This window comes from Cryptotermes secundus, unplaced genomic scaffold (assembly GCF_002891405.2).
Source record: "Cryptotermes secundus unplaced genomic scaffold, Csec_1.0 scaffold407, whole genome shotgun sequence".
Classification (NCBI taxonomy): domain Eukaryota; kingdom Metazoa; phylum Arthropoda; class Insecta; order Blattodea; family Kalotermitidae; genus Cryptotermes; species Cryptotermes secundus.
This window is the reverse complement of record NW_019741981.1, coordinates 2282766-2305045: the sequence shown is the minus strand read 5'-3', so window position 1 is coordinate 2305045 and position 22280 is coordinate 2282766. Positions and strand designations below refer to the sequence as shown.

The window sequence follows — 22280 nt, the reverse complement described above, 5'->3', positions numbered from 1 at the left end:
TACTCCCATTTTTTCTCCAATATCTGACGAATGCAAAAGATCTGATCTGTAGTTGATCTGTTATGTCAAAACCCACACTGATGATCCCCAATAATTTCATCTATATATGAACTTAACCTTGAAAGAAGAATATTGGACAAAATTTTATATGAAGTTGATAGCAGTGATATCCCCCAATAATTACTACAGTCAGTTTTATCACCTTTCTTGTGAACTGGTACAATAATAGACTCCTTCCACTGATCAGGCAATTTCTTCTTATGCCAAATAAAAGTAATTAGATTGTGGATCTTAGAATGTAATATTTCACCTCCTACTTGAATGAGTTCTGCCGGAATTTGATCACTACCTGGCGATTTATACCGTTTCAATTTTGCAATAGCACTTTCAACCTCCAAAGGTATAAGATCAGGTATTAACGGCTCAGCTGTATCAATTTCTGTCTGCCTAACAGCACTGACCCTATGTACATTCAATAACTGAGAGAAGTAGTTCCTGCACCTATTCAAAATGTTGTGGGAATCTGCAAGCAGATCACCATTCTCATCCTTCACTAAGTTACTTCTAGGCTGGTAACCCCTCCTAAAGTCATTTATTCCTCTATACAGGTCTCTGATGTTCCTGTTCTTACTGTTGATTGCAAGCTCATCAATTTTATCTTTCAGATATTCCCTCTTTTTGTTCCTGAAATTCCTGCTGGTTTCACGTCATATATTGTTCAGAGGGATGAAAAAAAAGGCTTGGTTTAGTGATTTCATAATATTAGACTTACACAAAGAAAGCTCTGATTTTCAAGCACAGTTCCTTCCCACATAGAAAAAGAACCTGGTACAAAGGACAGGTTCTCACATCCAAACAGCAATGAATCTGTTAAAATGGACCTTACAGAAACAGATTGTGGGAATAGCAACTTGGCTAAAATTATACATGATTTTTCATCTCTCCATTACATACTACATGCCCCGATTTGGAATACATGTTACAAAGTTTCTCATTATGCAATTTTCCATAGCCTCCTGTTACTTCTTCCTCCTTGGTCCAAATATTACCTCAGTAACCCGTCCTCAAACACTGTGTGTAAATTAAATTAAATTCGTGTCTTATGAATTAACAGTAAATACAAAACATTACAATTACACATTATTTCGTTATCTTAACTGTCGAGAAATTACAAACAAAACTACAATAGGCGGGAAGCATGTTCTGTAGACCAGTCTTTGTTACATACAAGCACGTAAGTTGTTCAGACCAGTCTTGTTACACACAAGCACTTACCATAACAAACCAAAATAAAATGAACATGCACAGCCATAAAACATCAGTACAACGCCGAGTTCCGTCTCTTTCGCTTCTGGATGCTGCGGCAGTGTCGTCGTCTCCATCGCAGCATGACATCTTTTAAAACACCTGGTAAAATAATGCATAACACTTGCTTTGAATTTTTAACAATCTCACTACCCTTCTAACCTCTTTGCTAGCCAAATTTGCATTGCACACTTTAACTCAACAAAATAATTAATTATTGTTTCAGACATCGGCTATAACTAGAGTCACTTAAATAAACAAAGTACTACTAACGCCTTACCATCAAATAAACACACTCACTATAAAAACACTAAACATAACTGCAATCATGAACGATCATGACGATCATCACTCCAACGAAACAGGTTTACCATCCGCATCGCGAATACTTATCGCACATCGCACAATTGAGGGATGTTGGGAAATTCATCTCCCGCAGAGACGGAGACGGAGCCTGCGCGCCTTGTGCGTGTGATGGCTGAAAAGGCCGAAAATTGCGAAATGAAAATATAAAATAACAACACAATTAGAAGTTTTTAATTTCAGCACGTTACGCAATAAGTCGAATTAATTCAAACTCTATTACTTAATCTTAATGATTTCCAGATATTTCAATTCTAATTAAGTCCACCGTTTTGGAACTGAGGTACTGCTAACCTGTCAGCTTTCACGAATTACAACTAACCGTACATAACGGAGAAACTTTAAAAAAATACGGGCATAAACATAATACTACATGAATTCAGATTTATCTATGAATACTTGGGCTGAATCCCAATTCTGGCCAGTTTGTTGATGATGATAACATCTAAAAGTTTGTGATGATGGTATATTGCTACAAGTATTATGTTTTTGGACATTATCCATCTCTTGTCTATTTTTTAAAAAATAAACAAGACGATGGCAGTTTGTTGATGCTTTTAGAGTGGGTCAACAATTTCCTACAAGATTTATGATTTCTAATTACCCAAACGTTCAGTTTCCATAAGACTTTTATCATGTGTGGGCCATCAAACCATAATTGCAAATATGAATGAATGATGGAGTTGATGTGACATCTCCAGAATCACTTCGTTGGTAGGAAATTTTATTATGCACCTTATTTAACACTAACTTGGGAGTGAAACTGATGACATGTGGCACATCAGACTAAGGATAAATATGTTGTGATGCATTTCAAATGGGGTATCCTGTCACATTTCCCAAAGGCAACAACAAAAACTCGAAATTGCCAATGTTTTCTATTATACCAGCTAAGGTAAAGCCATCTCTTCATTTAAGCACCATGACATGAATATGCACAGGGTAGTGAAGACACAGCTCCATACATCACCATTCACATGAGTTAGTTTGAGCTGCTCACTCCCATGAAAAAAAAATATCCTGTACCCATTGTTTAAAAGGCTGAGTTAACCACAGAAACAAGATCAGGTTAAAAAGTATCTTGACTGAAATCATCTCAGATCATACCACACAGGGATGTGGCTGTGATGAAAAGATCATGTTCTTGTATGTTCAGGCACATTTACAGGCAACTGTTGTTTCAGCCCACCTATGGCCAGAATTTAAAATTAAGAGCATTTTTATCACAAAATGACTCAATGATGGGGGCACATTATATTTCGCAACATCAGAAAGACAGCAAACTGAAATTTCAAATAGCATTTTGATATAAAACAATGAGCTAGATATGAGTTCTGTACAATTTCAGTGCTTCAGAAAGTGAAGTGTCCTGAACACCCTTCAATCAGTTGACACACCGAATGACTGGTAGCTCAAGCATGTGATTTAGTGCAAAATGATTGGCTATACACAATACAGGATTTTCTCATGGCTCATGTCATAAAATTTTAATTAAGACAGGGTTATGTGTTCAGTCTTTTACATCTGACACAGAAGCAGAAAGAAAACTGCTTGTCTCTTTTTTGACTTCCTTGGATGTGCAGAAACTGCCCATAGTTTCTTAAAAATACATTTGGTGAAATAGGAATCTACAGATATGACCCAAAATCTAGGTTGTCATCACAGTGGAGATCCCCTTCTTCACCATGATCAAAAAGTGGCACTGCAAGTGCACAGAAAATCAAAGTGATGTAGATTGTTTTCTTTTTGTCACAAAGGTGCTGTCCATTATCAATACATTTTACAAGGTTGGAATATGAACCAACATTTCTATCCACAAATGCTGAGATGGTGCAGTTCACTGAAAACAGCCATAAAGTGGATAACGGAAATGCTGAAAATAACGAACAGCAACCAAACAGAGATGAAGGCCAACCAGGAGAAGGCGAGGCCGATAGGATGGCTGAGATGGAAGAAAGGAAGGCCGATAGACAGACTGACCGAAAGGAACTAAAAGAAATTATGGAAAGGATGATGCATACCAACCAGACCAAAACAGAAGCACAGCTCGAAGGTCTCTCAGAGAGGATAGAAAAGACAAATATTGCACTACAGACAGCATTAGTGCACCACGACGCGACAACAAAAAGGCTCAAAGAAGACCTCACAAACACCTATAACGAAACCTGCAAAAGAATCGAGGAAACCAAACGTGAATTCCGAGCCAGGTTGGACAGGACAAGGCAGACGAGGGCCGAGAGGACAAACACACCGGGAATTGGCACGTGCCCAGCCCAGCCACCGACGTTCGAGGGAACTACAACATGGAGCGTATTCAGACGACAGTTTGAGGTCGTGGCGGAACACAATCAATGGTCGGACCAGAAGAAATCAACATACCTGATCACCGCTCTGAAGGGCCGGGCGGCAGAAGTGCTACCCGGCATTCCAACAAATACAACTTACGAGGACACCCTCCAGGCGCTAGAGGACCGCTTCGGGGATCAACACTTTGCAGCCGCCTACCGTTGCCAACTGACAAGTAGGATACAGAACCCTGGAGAGTCCCTACAAGATTTCGCCACGGCCATAGAAATATTTGCCCGCCGTGCCTACCCCAACCTGCTGGCAGACTATGTGGCAAAGGAGGCAGGGAAGGGATTCACATATGGAATAAGTGATGGTGACATCAAGATCCAGCTGCTGCTGGGAGGGGAGAAGACGGTAAACGAGGTCCCCCGACAAGCCCTAGAGCTGCAGGCCATACTGGTAGCAGCCAGACCTTGCGAAAATAACACCAACACATACCAGAAGTACCGATCGTTCCCCACCCAACGAAGAGTCGCACAACAGCCAAGATGTTGGAACTGTGGAGAGTCAGGGCACTTTGAGAGCAACTGCCACTACGGCAGAAGAAATGAAAATAGACAGCGCCGGGACGGACAACCAAGAGACAAGCGAGAACCACCAGGGAGACCAGAGTGGCAACCCAGTAACAACAGAGACACAAGCTGGGGAAGGGACCAACTGGCGGGAAACGAGCGAGGACTGGAGAAGAGGGGCGAACGCCGGCATATGCATTAAGGCCCCCCCACTACGCACTCACCGGCATCACGGAAAAAGCCAACACCAGTCTGGCCACCCAAGGGTGGGTCGGCGACAAACCATGCCAGGTGACAGTGGACACTGGAGCACGTCACGGTAGCAAGACCGGATATCGCTACCGGATGGCCTGAGAGACAGCCTAATCCAGATTTCACGCTACAGACCGTGTCTGGAGGACCCCTACCCATCCTGAAAGAAGTTCTGTTGACCCTGGCCCTGGGGCGCCAACCGCTAACAATGTGGGTTTTTGTTGCGAATATCACCGATGAGCTCATCTTGGGACTGGACATATTGCGCGCCTATGATTCATCTGTGGACATAGGGCGCCAAACGTTGCGGCTGGCAGAGGAAGAGGTACCGCTACGGATCCCGAGATCGGGACCCCGTCCGCCCGGTCTAATAGTGGCCAAAGACCATGTGATACCCTCGCAATGCGAGGAAGTGGTGATGGCTAGAATGGAGAACCCTCTGGGGGTGGAGAATGGTCTAGTAGAACCAAGCCCACGGGCCAATCCGCCTGAAGGAATCTACATAGCCAGGACCCTAGTTCGAGACTGTCAAGAAGCACCAGCGAGGGCCATGAATGCCACCCACAGAGACCAAAAGCTCAAGAGTGGATCCCCTCTGGAGCACTGTGAACAAGTAGCACTGGTGACTCTGACCGATGTGGAGCAGCCACAAGGACCGGGCATAAAACCAAAACCAGTGAACAGAAAACCTAAGGTGGCCCAACAACAGGTAGTCCCCATTGAAAACGCTGAAGCAATGCCGGTCGGAGAACCGAAGAGAAAAAGGCGCGGGGACCGAAAACTGGCCACGAAGCGCCGCCGCCAGAAAGTGAATTATTTGACATGGGAAGATTGCGAACCCCAGGAGAGATTGGCTGTCGCCCGCACAACACGCTGTGTGGAAGTGGCATGGAAAACGCAAATACACTGGAGGATGTCCCTCCATGCAGGAGTGGCACGATGTAGGGGACACATCATCGGAAATGAGACCAAATCACAACGCACCTGCCCACTCAGCCGTGTATGGAAATTTTTGGTTAACACAGCATTATACTATCTGTCACGTGCCTTTAACAATTCATTTCCAAATATAAATCTCAAATTCTCAACAAGGAAGGAAATTGAAAACATTATTAAACCCCTTAAGCCCAAAAATTCACATGGATATGATGAAATCTCTACCAATTTACTTAAAGCAAGCTCTGTTTACATCAGTTCACCCTTGCATCATCTATGTAATAAATCTTTTATCATCAGGTACTTTTCCTCAACGCTTAAAATACGCTGTAATGAAACCACTTTTTAAAAAGGAGAGAGAAAATGCATCTCTAATTACAGACCAATATCCATATTGACTTCATTCTCAAAAGTCTTTGAAAAAGTTATGTATAATAGACTACTTGAACACTTAAATTCTAACAACATATTAGTCAAAGAGCAATTTGGATTTAGGAAAGACCTAACAACAGAAAAAGCAACCTATGAACTAACTAACGATATTTTAAGTGCTCTCAATGACAGATTAATTGTGGGAGGGATTTTCTGTGATCTAGCAAAAGCTTTCGATTGTGTTAATCATGATATCTTACTATCGAAATTAAATTTCTATGGAATAACTGGCAAAGCTAATGAATGGATCAAATCATACCTCAAAAACAGGTATCAAAGAGTTGAAATAAATAATAAAAACTCCAGTCATAATGCATTTTCAAACTGGGGAATTATAAAGCACGGTGTTCCACAAGGATCAATTTTAGGTCCCTTACTTTTTCTTCTCTACATAAATGATCTATCTAAAACCATCAACAATAAATCTAAACCAATTCTATATGCAGATGACACTAGTATAATATTTAAGAACTCTAAATTTGAAAACTTTAAAAATGACATAAATATTGTATTTGAAGCCTTAAACAGATGGTTCGAAGCCAATTTACTCTCATTAAATTTTGATAAAACCCATTACATATCATTCACAACTAAAAACAACCACCAAATTGATCTGGACATCAGTTATGCCAACAAATTAATCTGTAAAGTACTTGATACAAAATTCCTTGGAATACATGTAGACAGTACACTGTCTTGGAAAATACATATTGAACAAATTATACCTAAATTAAATGCAGCTTGCTATGCGATGAGATCAATTAAGCCTTTTATGTCACAGGAAACATTGAAGATGGTTTACCATGCCTACTTTCATTCTATTATGAACTATGGATTAATATTTTGGGGGAACTCTTCACATAGTGTAATAATTTTTAAAATACAAAAGAATATAATTAGAATCATTACAGGATGTAGAAGTAGAGATTCATGTAGAGAATTATTTAAGAAATTAAAAATTCTACCTCTTCAATCGCAATACATATTATCGCTTCTCTTATTTGTTGTTTACAACAAAGATAAATTCAAATAAAATTCTGATGTCTATAACATGAATACTAGACAAAAATATAACTTCCACCTACCCTCATCAACTTTATCAGTATATCAAAAAGGAGTCTACTTTACTGGCATAAAAGTGTTCAACAATCTGCCACAAAGTATTAAAAACTTGGGCAATGATACTAAAAAGTTTAAATCAGAGTTAAAGAATTATCTACATGCTCATTCCTTCTACTCTTTAGATGAATACTTCAATGTAAATAGAGAATGATGTAAAATTAAGTTATATTAATTTTTAAGCTAAAATTGCCTGTACTTATGTATGTAACCTTTTGACTTGTTCTGTATCCAAAGGTACTAACCTACTTAGGATTTATAGAATGTAAATAAATTCAATTCAATTCCACAAGGAAGACAGCCTCCGATCTCAACAGATATGGTTCCCTGTGACTTTATTTTGTTCCCTGAACTAAAAAGAACATTGAATGGCCAAAAATTCATGTGGACATAAACACATTACAGCTGAGCAACTGTTGGCCATTCCAAAACTTGTTTCAGAGTTGCTTCCATCTCTGGCAAGAATGGTGAAAGAAATATGTACATGCTATAGATTAGTTTGAATTGCCTTCTATCCCTGGAAGTACGGTGACTTAGTTTTCACATATTCAGTCTCAGTAATTTTAACAAACCTGAACTTCCACAAAACATCTTCCTTTCTATCACTCATACATGTGCATTAGGGATTAATTATGTTCTATCTGTCCTCTGTATGTCAATTTGTGTCAGTGGTTACATTTGAAATTTGAAGTTCTTACAGCACTGAACATCATTATTACTATCTTCTGGGCTGTGATGACATGTAGTTTGGTATGTGGGTACCAACATTTCAGAACATGCTCCCTCCATCTTCAGGGTTGAAGGGAGGACTGTTCTACCCTGAAGATGGAGATACCAGACCCCTCAAATCATTACTACCTACATACCAAAATAAACGGAGTTACAGCCCAGAGATCTGAATCTTCATGATTACATCTGTTGAATGGTTCTTGAGGAAAATGGACAAGTGATCAATCCACTGCCTACAATAAAATGAATAGATGTGAAGCAAAAACATATCAATGAGATCAGTGTATTAAGATATTGTTTCATCGGAACAAAATGGAAAACCACAAAAACCTCTTGGCAGAGACAAAACAACTCCATCCAGTGTGAGTATTTAAGTTTTTACTACTTGAAAACTTAGCACCCTTACATGTTTCAGTCCTTATGGACCATCTTCAGAGAGAACATCGATACTTATTTGGAAACTACTATCACAATGGGTGTTTCTGAGTGCTAAAATATATATACACATAATGCCTGCAATGCACAATATACACAAAATCCAACTTTTCCACAACCACACCAGCTTTCCTGGTATATTAAAGTTTTTAAAACTTTGTTGTTTAAGTTAACGTTTATAACCCAAGTAGGTTCGTGTCCCTTCTAGTATTGTCTTTCTTGACGGGGGCTGAACTTGTGCCGCCTGTCTATCTTGAGAAGGAGATTCTTGGTATCATCCTGTGTTTGTTCGTGGCGTGCTGTGTTGTTTTCACTGTTCACTCCATGAACACCATGCCACAAACAAACACAGGATGATACCAAGAATCTCCTTCTCAAGATAGACAGGCAGCACAAGTTCAGCCCCCATCAAGAAAGATGATAGGAGAAGGGACACAAACCTACTTGGTTTATAAATTTTAACTTAAACAACAAAGTTTTAAAAACTTTAATATACCAGGAAAGCTGGTGTGGTTGTGGAAAAGTTGGATTTTGTGTATATTGTGCATTGCAGGCATTGTGTGTGTATATATTTTAGCACTCGGAACACCCATTGTGATAGTAGTTTCCAAATAAGTCTTGATGTTCCCCTTGATGATGGTCCATAAGGACCGAAACATGTAAGGGTGCTAAGTTTTCAAGTAGTAAAAACTTAAAACTTGTTTTGTCTTTGTAATTGCTAGTGTGATGGACCAAAGTGAAACAAATCAAATTCCTCTTGGCAGAGTCAACACCAGCTGAGATTAAAATCAGTTTCTCAAAGTCCTCTACCACAAAATTAAATCTCTCCAGTTTCTTCTTCCAACAAATCAAAATGCAAGAACATCTGAAAACAGTGGCAGCACAAGTGCAAATACTTGGTGACAAAACAGACAGGACCAGCAAAAGGCTAAATACCATCACTGCACTGCCCTCCTAACCTCAGACTTACTCAACACTTTGTCACAATACATAACATGAAATCCCTAGACACTATACAGAACCCATCATAATTCTTCATATATATTTTCCACAAACTGTCCAGCAGATATGGATCAATTTTTACATGAACAGGTACCAAATATCCAAATTAATTCCAGTTTCAGAATTTTAAATCCGCATCCTACTTGGGTACCATCAATACAAAAGTGATCTGACATCCATTTTATTTATATGTTGCCTCAGTTAACAAGACAGATAAAATTGCACTTGCTAGTCAGTTCTCTACAAGTGAAAACATGCCCATTCACACTGCTGATATTGGTCCATAGCAGCCACAATACTGGGGCATATTTGCGCAAAGCAAGAACTGTGGAGCCAGAGAAACAGCCATTGTTAACGGCTTTGAAACATTCCTTTCTGCACACCGGCTGTGTAAAAACGTTCCCACAGCAGTGGATAAGCATGCAACAGAGGTAATCTTGAAAACAGGGGTTTCTGCTCGGTCCATGCAAAGAGGTTATAAGAAAGTCAACTGGGGCAACCAAGTCAGTTCTGTATGGGTCTGTGATGAAAAGTGGCAGCTGGAAGGGAGCTGCCTTTCAGAGAACACTTGAATATGTGAAGCTGAAGAATCTCCACTGCTAGAATCCAATGCCAGGGAATGGCTAGTGAAGATGCAGCAGGCTGGAAGACTTAGTGGATGCTGTGGTGATTAGTAATGGTGCTGTAATTGCTTGCAGTCCAAAGTTAATTTCATTTATTCACCTTCCATAAAGTTGTGTGTATAACTGGTCAATAAATTCAATATTCCCATCTACACAGTCACACTCCAGACTATGTGACAGTTATGATACACCAGTTTACAAAATCCAAGAGGAGAATGGCTAAAATATCAATATACCATAGTGTTTTGATGTAAACATTTTTCTACCGAGTAAAATGGTCAGGCTGCAGAGGTATGTGAGAAACTACCAGTCAGTTACGAATACAGCACAGGCATATCAGACTACTTTCTAACCTATATATCACATGCCTGCAGAATTTTGTATTAAAGAATTGGTTTTGAAATATGTGCTTCCTTCTTTTCATCTAACATGTGCAGATGGTAACCTGCAAAGCAGGGGATTTTGGCCAGTCTTATCACCATATACTTGTTTCTGCCATGAAGGGATGCTTTAAATTTCAGGTTCACAGATCAAAACAAAAACTATCAAAATACTTGTAAGACCACACACTATAGCACTGTGATAGTGGTTTTCAAGCTGCATTTGAAAGTTGTTCTGTGGCTGCATAACTTAAAAATGTTTTATTTCTAACGTATAAAACAAATCCTGTAAAGAAGGTCTTAGTTTACAACTTAAATGAGAGCAAGAGGCATATATGAATACAGTAAAACTTGGTTATAGCAACATCGGTTTCTGCGACACCTTGTCTATTGCGTCAAATATTCAATGGTACGAACTAATTCCTCATAAAGCAACTGTTTTTATACCTTGCTTAGTACGACATGCACAAATGCATCAACCTTGTATGTAACGTCATTTTCATTCCTGAATTTCTCTGATATGGACATTGAACGTAATTTAGAAAGTGTGTATTGGGCAAGTAACAGGAAACAGATGAAGATAACTGATTACTGTACTCGTATCTAGGTACAGTAAGGCACAACAATTGATGTAATCTACTGTAATTTGGTGAGTAGGCCTACCTTTAATATACAGTATTAGTGCGGTGTGTATTGTCAGTGAAAAGCGCTGTAATATGTCTTTGATATTACACATTTGGGCAATTCCACGTTATTGTTACGTTAGTCTGTACTTAACTACGTATTTCACTAAAAAATGCAACATTTTAACTCGGTTTTTGGTAGATTTTTACGTGACTAACATAAGGCTACTGTGGAAGTGCCCATTTCGGTTACAACGACATTCGTTTATAACGACACTATTTTTAGGTCCCTTTGATGACGTTATAACCAAGTTCTACTGTATGTTCATTTACAGCAGGTTACTAGAGGGGAACTTGCTCACTGAATATTTCCATAGCAAAACTAAATTGCCAGTTTGTTGAGTTGCTTGTTTTTCATGAAGACAAAGGACTGCAGCTGGTTAACACACACAGAATACCCACATAAACAGTGTCAGTGAAATCTGCAGAAAATGCAAATAAATTTTGTCTCAGAGACTGGAAAAGACTTTAAACAAAGAAATCGTTCTTATTAGTCATGAAAATATCTAGTGGCAGATCTCACGAAATTACTAGTAGCTGCATGTGTAAACAGTGGCTGCACTTGAGAATCACTGTGCTCTAAAATCCTATGTGGGCTGTAATGGCAAAATAACTCTTATGTGGTAAAAGACGAAGGTTATGTTTCTTCAACAGTTCTAATCTTTCAGGAAACAAACAGGAATAGGCAATGCAAAACACAGTATCAACAGTTACCAAATCTACAGTCTGAGGATCCATGAGTACCATTGCACAGAAAGTCCACAATGCTTCCTGAGATTACTTTCAAATGACTATGTGTAGATAGTGTAAAAGCCTGTTCTTTCCTATCAACAATATGAAATACTTGATTCTATCTCCTGATACAAATACTCCACTAAGTGATTAAGATCAAGCTGATCTCTTCTTCTGTGGGAGTTTTAATGCAAGTATGCCTAGCTGATCTAACTACTAGCTTGTGGCATGCAAAATAATAACTCTTACTGCTGCAATCTTAGTCTTTACGCATTACAGTGAACAAAAATGAAGAACAGATTGACTATTTTGGGAGACAGAAATAGAAATATGTTCATCACAATCTGCCTGTAACATGTAATCAGCATTTCATGGTTAGATGCCCTGCTCTTTTCAGTCAGTATGCATACTGGCAAACAACTGACATCTCAAAAGCTGTGTATCTGTGAGTCTAACGTTTATTTTGGTCTTGAGGTTTAAAACTGAGTTGGAGGTACCAAGAAAACCTGTTTGAAAATACCAATGGGCAGATATATGGCCATTTTTACTGTACTCTGAATTCCTTCTGTTTATCAATCTACTGTATTTCAAAGTCATAATAATGTATAATTAACAATATTTCAAGGAAATAATATACTCCAATAACACAAAGGGCCAAAAATTTGCATAAAAATAAGTGTTGATATGACTATCTTTATTTCAAGAAAACATTTTCAACCACTCTGAATCTGTTACACATTGAATCACCATTCATTCACTGAACCTTAATTAAAACTAATAGACTATCAACTGCATTAACTAAAAGTTTTATAACCATCTGTGTTGTTTGGAAGTCTAACTGAAATCAGTAAACATCAATATGAATTACAACAATTTCTTAAAATATTTTAAACACAATATCTAATCAAGACTGAAAACATATGAAAGACATTTCAATCAGTAGACAAACATGTACCAGAGGACATTTCTTGCAAGTGTATCATAGTTTTACCAACACAAGTCTTTCCTGAGGTGGTGCAATGATGCAACCCAGTCTTTTCATTTAATTATTTCTTCTAACAGTGTTTGTTCCTTTTGTTACTGGAAAACAGACAAAACGAACCTTAAACTTCAAGGTAAAAAAAAAAACTAATGACAACACTTCACATAACATACATATATAACCCCTAAAAGCAATTCAAGCTACATTCTAGTCTGCAGTCACAACTGGTGTCTACTGAAACCCCTTGTAAGTCATATTTAGACAAAAAATTTCACAGCACAATAAACAATTCCATGCTTTTTCTTCTGCAGTTTCACATGTTTAAGTGTTTACTACAAATAATCCTACATTACAAATCACAAAACACTTCAATTTATTTGTGTCTACATATTTCACTGTTTTGAAGTAGCAAAATGTTGTCACTAATATGTGGAATAAAGAAGGAAAATTTCTTTTATATACAAAAGAGTACTTGCAAGAGGATGGGGAACAGGAACTGATTACTGACAACTCACTACAATAAAATTACACAAGTTTTAAGAAAAATACTATGATGTTTACAGCTATTTATGTCAACTTGTCCTAACTCCAAAACAGTCATTTTCTCAAAATATTTCCAGAAAAGTGAAAATATTTATACTTATAATCCATGTTTTCCTTTTCTGACAAAAACAGATTTGACTAATGTGTGGGAATAAAACGGCATTTCAGATCCAAAGTTTGTTGCATGTGCTATGACTAAAACAGCAAAATGAATACCAAATTAATATTTCAGGAAACTCAATAATACAAGATTAATATTGTCTTGTGTATACTCATACAAACACTAAATGCCTGAAATATGACTGATAAATGAATGAAGACTAACATAATTAACCCCAAACTCACAGAAATACATGCCTCAATTTGTATATTTGCGCACAACTTTCTGGATATATTTTATATACTGATACTTACATATCTGAACTACTAAAAGAATACATACACAAAAAAAGACATTTTCTTTTATTTATTTATCTACATATAATGAATAGGAAATGCACAACTATCATATATGAATATAATACAAGTCATACTATACATTATGATACACAATTTCTTATGAATTCCTGTTCATTTTCACCAACTATATTTTGCCCTAGAGATGAATATATTTTCCCTGATAGGAAGTAGATTTCATGTTAGCAAAAAAGAATATGCTGAACTAAGTCCTTGTGAAGACCGTATAATCATTCGGAGGACGGGAGTCTTACAATACATAAACTCTACACTACTGTCAATAGGTGTCTCAAGTACCATTTGATGGTATATCAGACTAAATGTTAAACCAAGCTTACTCTTCTCTCAAAGTAAATACTTAACAGGGCAGATTATAATTACTTATATATACTTAATCTTGTAAAAGTGAAGGCGATAATATCTCCTTCTGATTTATTTGTCAGGAACAAAACATATAATTTGAAATGAAAGTATAAATAAGTTTGTAACAAGCACAGAATGCATGAACTAGTCTTATTTCCTGAAGACCACTGGCTTGTTCCAGTTTCATTCTTTGTGTAATAAATGGATATTTTGCAATTAAAGCAATAATATATATTCTTGCTAACACTCTTCACAAAATTATTATTGTGCTACAAGAATTCTGAAAATAACATGCCATTAACATATACAAGAATCATTATAGTCTCTCTTTCAATGACTGGAAACCTACAAATCAATTTTCTAACATCCTATGAAGTAAACAGGTGTTGAAGCATACTGTTTCCTGCTATTTAAAATGGCAGTTAATATGACACTGTATCTAAACCTGCAACTTGCTAGTTCTTATAGGTATGTCATGTAGTACCTGACATTTACTCCTTTTTGTTATCATTTTTATACTGAATGCCAAATAATATTGTTCTACATGTCAAAATTTGATTCATACAGAAATTTGGTTTTAACATTCAGTCTCTAATGGGATTTATGTTATGTTAACACATCCAGTAAAGCAGTCACATGAATTCATACAAGATATAAAGTTCTGATAAGTTTACTTCCACACTGAAATTAACTTCTAGTTACAGACAAGGGAAGCAAGACTCATTACTTACAGTGGGAATACTTTTCATTCTATAAAATTTGACTTATTAACTCAAATTTATATGTAATTTGGAATTAATTGATATATATATGCAGTGCAGGCAATAATTTCATGGACTGGCCACATGGCAGCGCTGTTATGCATTACAGCGGATACATGGAGCTGTGAGATGGTGGCATGTCCATTCTTCTCTGCCCCAGCATGAAGCAGTTGTGTGTGTGCAGTGTATTCAGAAAGAAAGTAACTGTTGTAAAGGGGTAGTTGTCTGCAAGTGGTGGAAATCAAGAATGTTGCAGTTTGAGCAACAGGCAAATGTCAAGTTCTGCCAAAAATTTAGGCAAATCACTAGCAAAACGTTTCAGATGATCAAGCAAGTGTACAGCATAGACTTGGTCTGCGGTGCTGTGTTTAAATGGCACAAACGTTTTGCACAGTGGGAGACAATTTGAAAGATGAATATACTGGTCGGCCAAGAAGAGTCAGAACTCAACTCAAGATCCAAGAAGTTACAGTGTTGGTGGGTGCCACAAAGAAGAGTCAGAACTCAACTCAAGATCCAAGAAGTTACAGTGTTGGTGGGTGCCAACTGCTCCCAAACGGTAGATTAAATAATAGCAGGAGCAGCAGGAATTAGCCATGGCACATGCCACAAAAATGTCTAATGACCTGAACATATCTCATGTTGCCCAGCACAGTGTTTCACGTGTCCTGACGCAAGACAAACATGATGATCGCATGAGCATTTGTGGTGCCCTGATTGATAGTGCTGACAAATATGGGGCATTTCTCAACCAGATTGTAACAGGAGACAAACGGCAACTATTTTAAGGGAGGATGTGGATATGTGTAAATGTATGTATCTTGCAATATGGTGCAACAAAACCACAGTCCATGAAATTATTGACTGTAAAAAATATATGTAACTAAAGAACTTGAGCTAATTTACTGATGAAAATTTATGTTCAATTTTCATGATCATGTTTTAAGGTGTTTATTATGGTACGTAAACAGTTCAACATGGCGAGTCCCAAAACTCTAGCTTCAGGTTTCCACAATATTATTTCCAATTCACCAGAAACATAATAATCCATTTCAGATACAAATTAGAATTGTGACAATTCATTACCAGGACTTTCTCCTGACACCATGGCAATTTAGTTACCACAGTGAATGGCAATAGCACAATTAGAACACATTGGTCGTACAGCCTCAGAATACAAAGCGCAATGTTTTTATCATGAAAGTTTGAGCAAATGAAGTAGAAGTTCTTCTGACAATGATACGTGATGCCACAAAACATGGAGAATGAATTCTGTAACTAGTTGAAAAGCATCTTCCACCATCCAAATGTAACAAACATGAACTGATATAACAGGAAGGGAGATGAAAATAAATGTTACACCTTGGTTATGCTGGTGCTAAACCATTTATTCCCATTAACATCACTGCAACAGCTCACAGTGCACTGTACACAGTACAAACAAACAGCAGTCTGTCCTAATGTGTAGGCACTGGGAATTGTTAACATTACTTCCACAGTGCAGTTAGAATAACACTAACATTAAAGCCAGATTTATTCTTCAGTATGATTGATCAATCAAGTCAGCCAGCCAGTCAGTCAGTCACTCACTCACTCAGAACCAATACATAATTTCTGGACACTAAAGGAAATTTGCTGCCTTGTTTATAGTTGTTGGTACTAAGGTGTTAAGCAGATACTAATAACACAATTTTGAATGTATTAAGGCAATTTTACTGTGTTCTGGTTCTACAGGTTTGTGACGGTGGTTCAGCACTGTCAAGGAATATTTCATTTACACAATTTCCATTGTCTGGATCAAAAAGATATACAGTTCTGACCCATCTCCAGCTAAAAGGAAAATGTAGAGCACACTAGCAAAGAACAATTCTTGTCACTACATTTAACTTTATCTAACAGTAACAACATGCAGGGTATCATTTCGTTTTTTCCTGAAGACAGACCCACTCAGCCTTAATAGTTGTATGTCTTACTGACCCAGATGATATACAAAAGTCCAAAGAACATACTTTCATGATAATCTTACCGTGGGGGGGGAACTTAAAATTTCACTTAAAATGCCTTGAATATTCACAAGATATTCTTTATGAGTAAATCAGAATTCTTGATCAATATACTTCAGTTACTCTTGCAAGGATCTATAGACACCATTACAAAAAAAAAAAAATGTGATGTGCCACTTGCAAATGATCCCATAACCTGAATCCGATTTCCAAATTCAAAATGAGATTTACGAAGTACTGACTGCACTTGTATGGACTGTAACTACAAGAAGCACAGCATAAGCAACGCGAGTAAGAACGGAACAACAATCTTAATGTAGCTTCAGTTATACATTTATATCTACATGCTTATGTGATATTTTCTTGCAATTATACAATACAAGCGAAGTCTTGATAATGGCACAGCAGTTGGAATGAGTACAAGAAGGTTCTCAACACTGGTAATTTTACATATTCACTTCATGGAGACATCTGAACTAAACTTGCTCTAAACTGGTGGACCATCAACTTGGTATGATATAGGCTTCATAGGACTTTCCATCAGGAAGCTGCTGCAGTATCTGTTCTTTGCATGGTTTAGATTCAGTAGCCAAATACACTCACTTTCATAATAGACAACACAAATTCTTCTTCAGTCAAACACAGTTCTTTCACTGTGTATATCACTATATATATATGTATATCTTTATAATTCACCGAATTTGAACGTGCAATATCTAAAATCTTCCACTACTGTACTATGTAGTCATTCCCAAATTGTCCTCAGTCCTCTCTAATTTACCTGTGACAGACCATCAACTCTAAACTTTCATCAAGTTCGCTATCTTTGTTGGGTTTGGTCAAGCCACAACTGGTTCCGGGGGGTTCAACTCGCAGACATGCTGTTCACCTGCTGATGATCCAGTTGTGTCCATTGGCTCATCTCCATGGGTACCAAGAGATCCTGCACCAGATCCTGGACCTCCTGCAGGATTCTGCTGAGTAGAGAGGGACTCAGACTTAGCTGACCACTGTGTCAAAGTATATGGAGCCAAGCGAGCTTCACGTCGAGCACGACGACGAGCCCTCCTCTCTTGCATTATAAGGCGCAGTTGCTCCATCTTCCCACGAGTGGCTTGATTCTCCTGTGACAGGGTCAAGGATTCCTCTGCAAAACAAATAATACATGTAAAATTAATCACAGGAATGTGAGACATGATAGAAAATGACAAAGGGCTGCTTCTGGCATAAGCCCTACAATATGAAGGTATTTGAGGCACAAGTGAAGCGTCACACCCTAGCTGGAGACACAACATGCACCCCACAGGTGCCCTGTTATAGTCTTTCACTTCATAAGAGACTATGGAATATTTTACATTTAAAAACTTCTTGGACAAAAAATGATAATTAGATAAACTGTCATCTGGTGTGTAATATTTAGCTATTTTGAAGTCTATTTGCAGCATCAGATGTTAATAAAGCATCTTTATAGTGTAAGCTTTCCTATTATCACTACCCTGCACCTACTGCAAGAACAATAAGTCATCACCTTGTAAGCAGTGACACATCTGTTAACAAATCTTTCTTTAAAGGCTGATGACCACTGAAGTTGGCAAGGTAGTGCTCAGTGGAGTTACTATTAAGTCAGACACTGCAGCATGTGTATCACATGCAAATCACTCTGTAATATCTTCCAGTATTAATCAGCATGGATAAGAATATGAGAAACGTAGAGACAGATGAAAATTTGAATATAAGCAGATAGACAAATACTCGTTTCTTTAATGCAATAACAAACATATGTATGTACAAAAATAATATAACTCTGAAGACATTAAAGGACAGATCATGAAATATTCTGGAAAGCTTTGTTCTAGCAGGGAAAAATCTCAGAGTCAAACAAGCACCTTTTACCAAAACAAAGTGTATTCAAGAAGATGAATGCTGCTAATGAGGCTGTTAGAGGATAAGTTTCTGCATGGCATGGGAAATTGCACACACAAAGCGCCCATTCGGAGATCATAATTTCATGACATGGTCTATAAATGATTTGTGATGGAATATGTGAAAAGTTTTTATAGAATTATGTAAGTTTATCAAGATTGACAGTTCAGTGGAGAACTAGCAATGTATCAATGATTTTATCTGACCAATGTGAGAAAACTACGTGAATCATTTCAAGACACTATCCCAGGATCAGCCTGCAAAGACACATTTGGCAATGTTGAAGGAGCTAAAAAGGTTATCTGACATGCTGATGCTGACAGAGTACTATGTGGAGATGAATAATCAAACCAGTATTCTGGCAAGAGAACTCAAAAACTGAATGCAGATTATACAAAATCCCATCCAGCCTTCCAACCTTCCAAACAATTTCTCTACCAAAATTCTATTTGCATTTCCTGTCTACTGCATTCAAACTACATGACCCATCCATTATATCTTAGCTCTAACCACCCTACCCAAAATTACGTGACTAAATCACAAAGTTCCCCATTACATTAATACCATGAATGCTTACTTACTTCATTCCTCTTAGGTTCAAATACTTTTCTGAACACTTCATTTTACAACATTTGAATTTTATATAATGTGCAGATGGGCATATTATCCTGGCAGCCAAGCAGTCGTGTACATGTATGGCTTGAGGAGGGTCTTTTCCCTGGAAGGATGGGAATTAATTCTGTCATATAGTTTACTGCTCCACTGATTACAATGTATTCCTGGTTGCCCAGCAGGTTACAACAACACTGCAGCATGTATCTGGAACCAGGGAGGAAGTGGGACAACACTCACCCATGAAATCAATGTTCTGTGCAGTCCTACTGTCAGCAGACACCAAACTACTGCCACCAGAGCTGCCTGATTTAGGAGGATTACCACTTGAAGCTTCCAAGGTGATGGTATGACCCTGACGAGCATGCCGGCGGTACTGAGGAGTAGCACACAGTAGATCATTCAGAATATGTATTATGGTGCTAATGTCTCTCTTTGGACGCCCAAATCTGTCTTGCAGAGCTGGATTCAAGGTTCCTACAACATGAATGAAAAGTGTCAGATATATGGGAGAAAAGGCTATATGACTATAAATAGAATTATAAATATAAATCACTAATTAACAAATTAACAAAGTAGTTAACTAACACCTACCCACTCTCTGTTGAGCAATGGGTACTTATTTAACCTGTCAAGAAATTCTCTGTTATAGAACCCATATGTCCATCACCATGGGCATAAAAATCATGACTGGATCCTATCCTGTGATAGTTCAATCCACTTCACAATTAACTTCCATTTTAACATTATTCCTCAATTTATGCCAAAGACTCACCACTCACTCAGGGTTTCCCAGTCAAAGTTATATGTATACTTACATCCTGTGTCCTTCACATGTGCTACACAACCCACTCACTTATCTTATCTTGATGGGCCGCGCCATAGCTCAAGTGGTTAGTCGCTGGCTTCCCACCATGGTAGCCTGGTTTCGATCCCGGGTCTGGCCAAGTGGGATTTGTGGTGGACAAAGTGGCGCTGGGGCCGGTTTTCTCTGAGTACTTCGGTTTCCCCTACCAATCTTCATTCCAACAATTGCTCCATAATCACCCTCACCTATCATCTGGGGCTGGTACAATAGGCCAGAAGTGGCCGCAGTACAAGGGACTTAGTCCCACCCCACTAGCAATAAAAAAATATATATCTTATCTTGATTTACCACAGCAATAAAATGAGGAAAAGAATATAAATTGTGAAGCTCCCCACTGTCCATTTCATTTTACCACTAAATCACTTTCAGTTTGGAGAACACAAATTCCAATCATTCCAACCAAAACAGCAACTGACATTACACAGCACAAACTTCAGTTGGAGGTGAACAAGTACAACAAAATTTCCATTTTTTAACTCCATAATGCTTTCTCTGTATCAAACTAAATATTTATAAACTAGAACTACACTGTTTTTGAGCCAAACCTTAAACTTTTTGTGATATCTAGCAATATGATAAACACGTCATATTCATATAATCTGTATTTCTCCATAACCAAGTTCCCGATGCAAAATCACAGCAAGTGTCTACTAAAACAGGCCTAAAATACAGAATTAATTCTATCCTCCATCATAAACCATTCAGCTTGTTTAGTATTCTTGCTCATCCAATATCCCACTTAACAAAGAAGGCAACAGAACTAAAACAATACATTCTGTCCATGGACTGGTGTAGTTCGAAAAATAAAGATACTGGGACAGTCTGGCACACATTTCCTGACTGAAAGAAATGGGCATGAAACTTGATATGAAGCCATTCTTGTTGCTGCTTAATGATAATTTTACATTCTTCAATGCAAGACTGAGTGATAAACAGGTCACAATATGGCATACTTCAAAAAGTTGTTGGTTTTGTCTCAGTGAGGTCAGAAATTAAAACAAATTGTTAAGTTCTTATATTTACATTGTATGAAAAAATACTATAGAACTTTCTGTTGAAGTACATCTTGAAAATAATAATAAACATAATATTTGTTAAGATTGTGATCTTCTGGGAAACAATGGCTACTAGTCTGGTACATGATTATCAACATTTGAGAGAATCATGCTGTCTCAGTTTTACAGATCTTCTAGCCTGATGAAAGAGGCAGCGAGTTCCTCAGAAATGTTGGTAACCATCTCTCAGACTATACAACAGCACATCCCAGAAGACCACAGTCTAAATATCCATCACCATGAAAACCTCAAATCTCATATTCGTTGCTTCCAGTATGACTCTCAATAATGCAATCATTAGACTCCAGCAACTCTACAGAATGTCATAATTTAGTTTCTGACTTTCTATAAAACTACTATGACACCATAGGTGGTAGAACAGCCCAAATCAAAGGTGATCATATGAGTGAGGGCACAACTTTCTTCATGGGTTACTGAACAATGCTTACAGTATCAACACTATATACCATCAGATGGTATAATGATAGATGAACGCTGAAGCAGAAAGGATTTGGAAATAAGAGGTCATGGTATAATTAGGGTACTATCCTTGCATTTAACAGATATTATGGTTACTAAAAAAACAATTACTATTATGTAGCACAAAAATATAATGAACTTTCTTCAGTAACCACAATCCTATCTGAGCATGCTGAACGTCATTTTACCATGCCCCGTCTCTTACTCAAACGCATTACTAAAAAACGAAGTCAAGAAATTATAATACTGGAGGAAACGAATCTGACTGCATTTGAATTTTAAACTACATAATAATACTATGTTTGACGTGTTGTATTTAAATAAAGCATCAAGGCACCACCCCAGCAACTAGAAATGGCCCCAAGTGCCTTGGATTACCTTT

The 22280-nt window shown here is 37.8% G+C and overlaps 2 protein-coding genes across 2 annotated transcripts in view; both read right to left on the bottom strand.

The window, feature by feature from the left end:
• The window catches only part of LOC111872952 (CTL-like protein 1), a 32536-nt gene extending 30869 nt beyond the window's left edge, over positions 1 to 1667 (bottom strand). The window contains exons 1-2 of the mRNA XM_023867270.2: positions 1586 to 1667; positions 1276 to 1407 (exon numbers count right to left, since the gene is read on the bottom strand). Of these exons, the coding sequence (XP_023723038.1) occupies positions 1276 to 1395 (120 nt within the window). The 5' untranslated portion in view covers positions 1396 to 1407; positions 1586 to 1667. The remainder of the gene's footprint in view (positions 1 to 1275; positions 1408 to 1585) is intronic.
• A 10858-nt stretch (positions 1668 to 12525) lies between these two features.
• LOC111872923 (midnolin-B) overlaps positions 12526 to 22280 on the bottom strand; it is a 122790-nt gene continuing 113035 nt past the window's right edge. The window contains exons 6-7 of the mRNA XM_023867213.2: positions 19736 to 19972; positions 12526 to 18107 (exon numbers count right to left, since the gene is read on the bottom strand). Coding sequence (XP_023722981.1) covers positions 17800 to 18107; positions 19736 to 19972 — 545 coding nt within the window. The 3' untranslated portion in view covers positions 12526 to 17799. The remainder of the gene's footprint in view (positions 18108 to 19735; positions 19973 to 22280) is intronic.